General features: G+C 48.0%; 1 protein-coding gene across 1 annotated transcript; it reads left to right on the top strand.

Annotated features, from left to right (window-relative positions):
• The first annotated feature begins 2,362 nt into the window (after positions 1–2,362).
• LOC137326798 (G-protein coupled receptor 4-like) lies at positions 2,363–3,301 on the top strand. Its single transcript, XM_067992192.1, has one exon. It carries the CDS (start codon positions 2,363–2,365, stop codon positions 3,299–3,301), a length of 939 nt encoding a protein of 312 aa, XP_067848293.1.
• The last annotated feature ends 2,219 nt before the right edge of the window (positions 3,302–5,520 follow it).

Below are 5,520 nucleotides of genomic sequence, written 5' to 3'. Positions count from 1 at the left end.
GACTGAGGAGTTTGTATAACACGGGACTGAGGAGTTTGTATAACACGGGACTGAGGAGTTTGTATAACTCGGGACTGAGGAGTTTGTATAACTTGGGACTGAGGAGTTTGTATAACACGGGACTGAGGAGTTTGTATAACACGGGACTGAGGAGTTTGTAGAACATGGGACTGAGGAGTTTGTATAACACGGGACTGAGGAGTTTGTAGAACACGGGACTGAGGAGTTTGTATAACACGGGACTGAGGAGTTTGTATAACATGGGACTGAGGAGTTTGTATAACACGGGACTGAGGAGTTTGTATAACACGGGACTGAGGAGTTTGTAGAACATGGGACTGAGGAGTTTGTATAACACGGGACTGAGGAGTTTGTAGAACACGGGACTGAGGAGTTTGTATAACACGGGACTGAGGAGTTTGTATAACATGGGACTGAGAAGTTTGTATAACATGGGACTGAGGAGTTTGTATAACACGGGACTGAGGAGTTTGTAGAACATGGGACTGAGGAGTTTGTATAACACGGGACTGAGGAGTTTGTATAACACGGGACTGAGGAGTTTGTATAACTTGGGACTGAGGAGTTTGTATAATACAGGACTGAGGAGTTTGTATAACACGGGACTGAGGAGTTTGTATAACACGGGACTGAGGAGTTTGTAGAACATGGGACTGAGGAGTTTGTATAACACGGGACTGAGGAGTTTGTATAACTCGGGACTGAGGAGTTTGTATAACTTGGGACTGAGGAGTTTGTATAACACGGGACTGAGGAGTTTGTATAACTTGGGACTGAGGAGTTTGTATAACATGGGACTGAGGAGTTTGTATAACACGGGACTGAGGAGTTTGTATAACTTGGGACTGAGGAGTTTGTATAACACGGGACTGAGGAGTTTGTATAACTCGGGACTGAGGAGTTTGTATAACACGGGACTGAGGAGTTTGTATAACACGGGACTGAGGAGTTTGTATAACTTGGGACTGAGGAGTTTGTATAATACAGGACTGAGGAGTTTGTATAACACGGGACTGAGGAGTTTGTATAACTTGGGACTGAGGAGTTTGTATAACACGGGACTGAGGAGTTTGTATAACACGGGACTGAGGAGTTTGTATAACTTGGGACTGAGGAGTTTGTAGAACATGGGACTGAGGAGTTTGTATAACACGGGACTGAGGAGTTTGTATAACTTGGGACTGAGGAGTTTGTATAACACGGGACTGAGGAGTTTGTATAACACGGGACTGAGGAGTTTGTATAACACGGGACTGAGGAGTTTGTATAACACGGGACTGAGGAGTTTGTATAACTTGGGACTGAGGAGTTTGTATAACACGGGACTGAGGAGTTTGTATAACACGGGACTGAGGAGTTTGTATAACACGGGACTGAGGAGTTTGTATAACTCGGGACTGAGGAGTTTGTATAACACGGGACTGAGGAGTTTGTATAACACGGGACTGAGGAGTTTGTATAACACGGGACTGAGGAGTTTGTATAACACGGGACTGAGGAGTTTGTATAACACGGGACTGAGAAGGTATGTTCATTTACAATATTTTTTGAAATATTTACATGTACTTTTTGGAATTAGAAAGAAAGTCTTGCATTTCTATAGCACCTTTCACTACCTCAAACGTCCCAAAGCGCTTAACAGCCAATGAAATACTTTTGAAATGTAATTACTGTTGTAATGTAGGAAACGCGGCAGCCAATTTGCGCACAGCAAGATCCCACAAACAGCAATAAGATAATGAATAGATAATCTGTTTTAGTGATGTTGGTTATGGGATAAATATTGGCCCAGGACACCGGGGAGAACTCCCCTGCTCTTCTTCAAAATAGTGCCATGAGAGGGCAGACTGGGCCTCGGTTTAACATCTCATCCTAAAGAGACGGCACCTCTGACAGGGGACAGTCCCTCAGTACTGCACTGAAGTACGAGCCTAGATCATGTGCTCAAGACTCTGGAATGGGACTTGAAGTACAGCCTTCTGACTCAGAGGTGAATGTGTTGCCCACCCTTAAATTACAGTCTTACTCTCTTTTGTACACTATTATTGTTATCCCCTCTCTTATGGTGTAATCCGCTTCAACGACTAGATGGTAATCTCTCTGATGCGCCCGCACCTAACCTGCTCCAAGGGCGCACTTTACACAATTACACACACCCAGCCTGCAATTCTCCATCTATATAATTGCAACACATACTCCCATAGTCTGACCATCACTTGTATTTGTGAAGGACAAGCATTCAAAGCAAGCAATGAGCTGTCCAGGACTGAGATCTAAAACATCCCTTTTTGTTTTCAATCACAGGTGAAGGATTAGGCTTTGTGCAATAGACCGGCTCAGAATGACAGACAACACGACCCAAAGCAATTCCAACTGCACTGTTGACACCAGCGTGGAGTCCATCTTGGTCCCTATCATGTACATGGCTGCATTTCTGGTCAGCCTCCCTGGGAACTTCCTGTCCATCTACGTAGCCTGTTTACACGTGAAGCGTGAGAAGGAGATTGGTATCTACCTACTGAACCTGTCCTTTGTTGATATCTTGTACACACTCACGCTGCCTTATTGGCTCGCTGAGTATTTCAGCCTCCACACCAGCCAGGCGCTGTATAATCTGTTCACTGTCGTGATGTACAGCACCATGTACTTAAGCCCTGCCTTCCTCTGCTGCATCTCCGTGGATCGCTACCTAGCCATAGCCCATCCGCTGAAGTATTTTGGGCTGCGGACGATGTGGGCAGCGGTCGCGGCCAGCGCGGTCTGCTGGGTCATTCAGTTGGCGTGCCATGCATTGCTGCTCCACAAGCAGGATTTCTTCTCCAACTTTGCTTCCTCCTTGGCGTACAAAGAGACGTACCCAATGAAGCCAGCCCTGACCGACGAGTACATCGTCCGATTCCTCACCGGGTTTTGCTTGCCGCTGACCCTGCTTCTGTTCTGCTCTCAGTGCATTTTCAAAGCGATCGAGGGCAGCATCGCCACCGTGGACAGCGAGAAGAAGAAGATTGGAAAACTCTTGATGCTGCTGCTCCTGGTCTACACCATCAGCTTCGGCCCGTATCAGATCGTAATGGTGGTCCGCTGTTTTGCCGAGCCGGGCGACTGCGAATTTGCCCAAAAAGTGTACCTCTTTTACAAAGTGTCCTTTGCTCTGACTGGCCTCAATTGCGCCGCTGACCCCATTCTCTACTGCTTGTTCTGTGACATTGCCAAACAAGACATAATTCATTTGGTCACAGCTATGAAGGACAATCTGCGGAGACTACGTGGTAGGTTTTAACAGCCCGAGGAGCACACGGGCGAGCTGGAGTACCCTCGGTCCATTTCGAGGGACAGGCCTCGTTGGAACAACAACAACTTGCATTCATATAGCGGCTTCAATGTAGTAAAATGTCCCAAGGCGCTTCAGAAAAAAAAATTGACACCGAGCCCCATATTAGGACAGGTGACCAAAAGCTTGGTCAAAGAGGTAGGGTTTAAGGAGGGTCTTAAAGGAGGAGAGAGAGGCGGAGAGATGTAGAGGTTTCAGGAGCTCGTTCTAGATCTTAAGGCAGCCGAAGGCACGGGCGCCAATGGCGGGGCAAAGGAAGCGGAGGACGGGCAAGAGGGCAGAATTGGAGAAACCAAGCTGCTGGTGAGCTGCGCAACATCAATGGGCCCTTTTGGGGCGTCTTCCCCTTCACCGCCCGGTACAACTGGGCGGAGCACCCACGGTGCACACTCCATCCAGCTATCCCTCAAAATTGCATCGGGGTCCAATGTATGTCATAGGACCCTAATTTGCACAGAGAAATGAGGTTCCCGCCTGATTCAGGCGGGTGCTTGGGACTCCGCTCAAAACTCCGGAGGCAGCATGGCGGAAGGCGGGAACAGGGCGGTAGGTCCACTGCAGCGCCCGCTGCCGGTCCATTTACGCTGGGCGGAGGGAGTCAAAATTGGCCCTCGTGACACAAAAAAAAAAGTTTAAACTTATCTTTTTGGGACGTCTTCCTCTTGGCCGCCTGGTTTTACTGAGCGAAGTGTCCATGACGCGTGATTCGTCCAGTAGGCCCTCCGAATTACACTGCGTGAGCATAAAGCGTTCCCAAGTCAGTTAATAGTTTAATATTGAATAAAGCTCCCTTTACATCGCCCCATCAAACACTCTCAGGGCAGATAAAAGAAACAGATCTATTTGCATTTATATAGCGTCTTTCACGACCTCAGGACATCCCAAAGTGCTTCACAACCAATTAAGTAATTTTGAAGTGTAGTCACTGTTGTAATGTAGGAAACGTGGCAGCCAATTTGCGCACAGCAAGATCCCACAAACAGTAATGAGAAACATGATCAGAATATCTGTTTTAGTGATGTGAGTGGAGTGATAAATATTGGTCAGGACAGCGGGGAGAATTCCCCTGCGTCCAGCTGAGAGGGCAGACAGGGCCTCGATTTAATGTTTCATCCGAAAGACAGCACCTCCGACAACGCGGCACTCCCTCAGTGCTGCGTTGGAGTGTCAGCCTGGACTATGTGTTCAAATCTCAGGAGTGGGATGTGAACCTAAACCTTCTGTCTCAGAGGCGGGAATGCCACAAACTGAGCAATCTCGCCTCTGAGTCAGAGCTCGTGGGCTCAAGTCCCACTCCAGAGACTTGAACATAATCCAGGCTGACTCTCCCAGTGCAGCACTTCGAGCCGCTCCTCCTTGGTGGCAGAAGCAGGGCGTTTCCTCCGGTCAGCCGGGTATAGTGTTACCCTCCTGCTCCTGACACCAGCCAGCAGTGACTCAAGCGGAGAGTCGTTAAACTGGGGTCCTGCCTTCACCCTGTGATGCTGCATTCTGCAATTATCCTCCTTTCTCCTTCAAAATCCATGGTTGCAATGGCCCTTTAAATAATCCACTTCCCAGCACCTCATTCAGGTGCGCTGTACGCCCGCTGCCCAGCTTGGAGATGTGAAACCCGGAATTAATATCAGGGGCCTTCAATTCAGTCGCGATCGCTCGAACCAACGCTCAGAAATGTTTTCTGGATTTCCCATGCCGCCATCTTAAAATCATGCCCCCGCAGTTTTGTCCCAAAGAGCGTCTTGGTTCTTCCTGCTATTCTCCGAAGTTTTTAAAAGATTTTCCTGTCACTGATTGCAGTGATTCGGGGGAGATCGGAAAGGTCTCTCACTTTGCTGCACCCTGACCCGATCCACTTGTTGAATTTTAACCATAGAAAGTAATAACACTGTGTGACAATTGTGAAGTATAGGCCTTCCCGAATGTGCTTTCTTTTTTAATTCATTCTCAGGATGTGGGCATCACAGGCAAGGCCGACAATTATTACCCATCCCTAGTCGCCCTGAGAAGGTGGTGCTGTCGGACTGCCTTCTTGAACTGCGTGGACCCTGGAGTACTGTGTACAGTTTTGGTCTCCTTATCTAAGGAAGGATATACTTGCCTTAGAGGCGGTGCAACAAAGGTTCACTAGATTAATTCCTGGGATGAGAGGGTTGTCCTATGAGGAGAGG

This window comes from Heptranchias perlo, chromosome 10, assembly GCF_035084215.1.
Source record: "Heptranchias perlo isolate sHepPer1 chromosome 10, sHepPer1.hap1, whole genome shotgun sequence".
NCBI classification, from domain to species: Eukaryota; Metazoa; Chordata; class Chondrichthyes; order Hexanchiformes; family Hexanchidae; genus Heptranchias; species Heptranchias perlo.
Note: the sequence above shows the minus strand (reverse complement) of the source record. Positions and strands in the feature narration are given on the sequence as shown.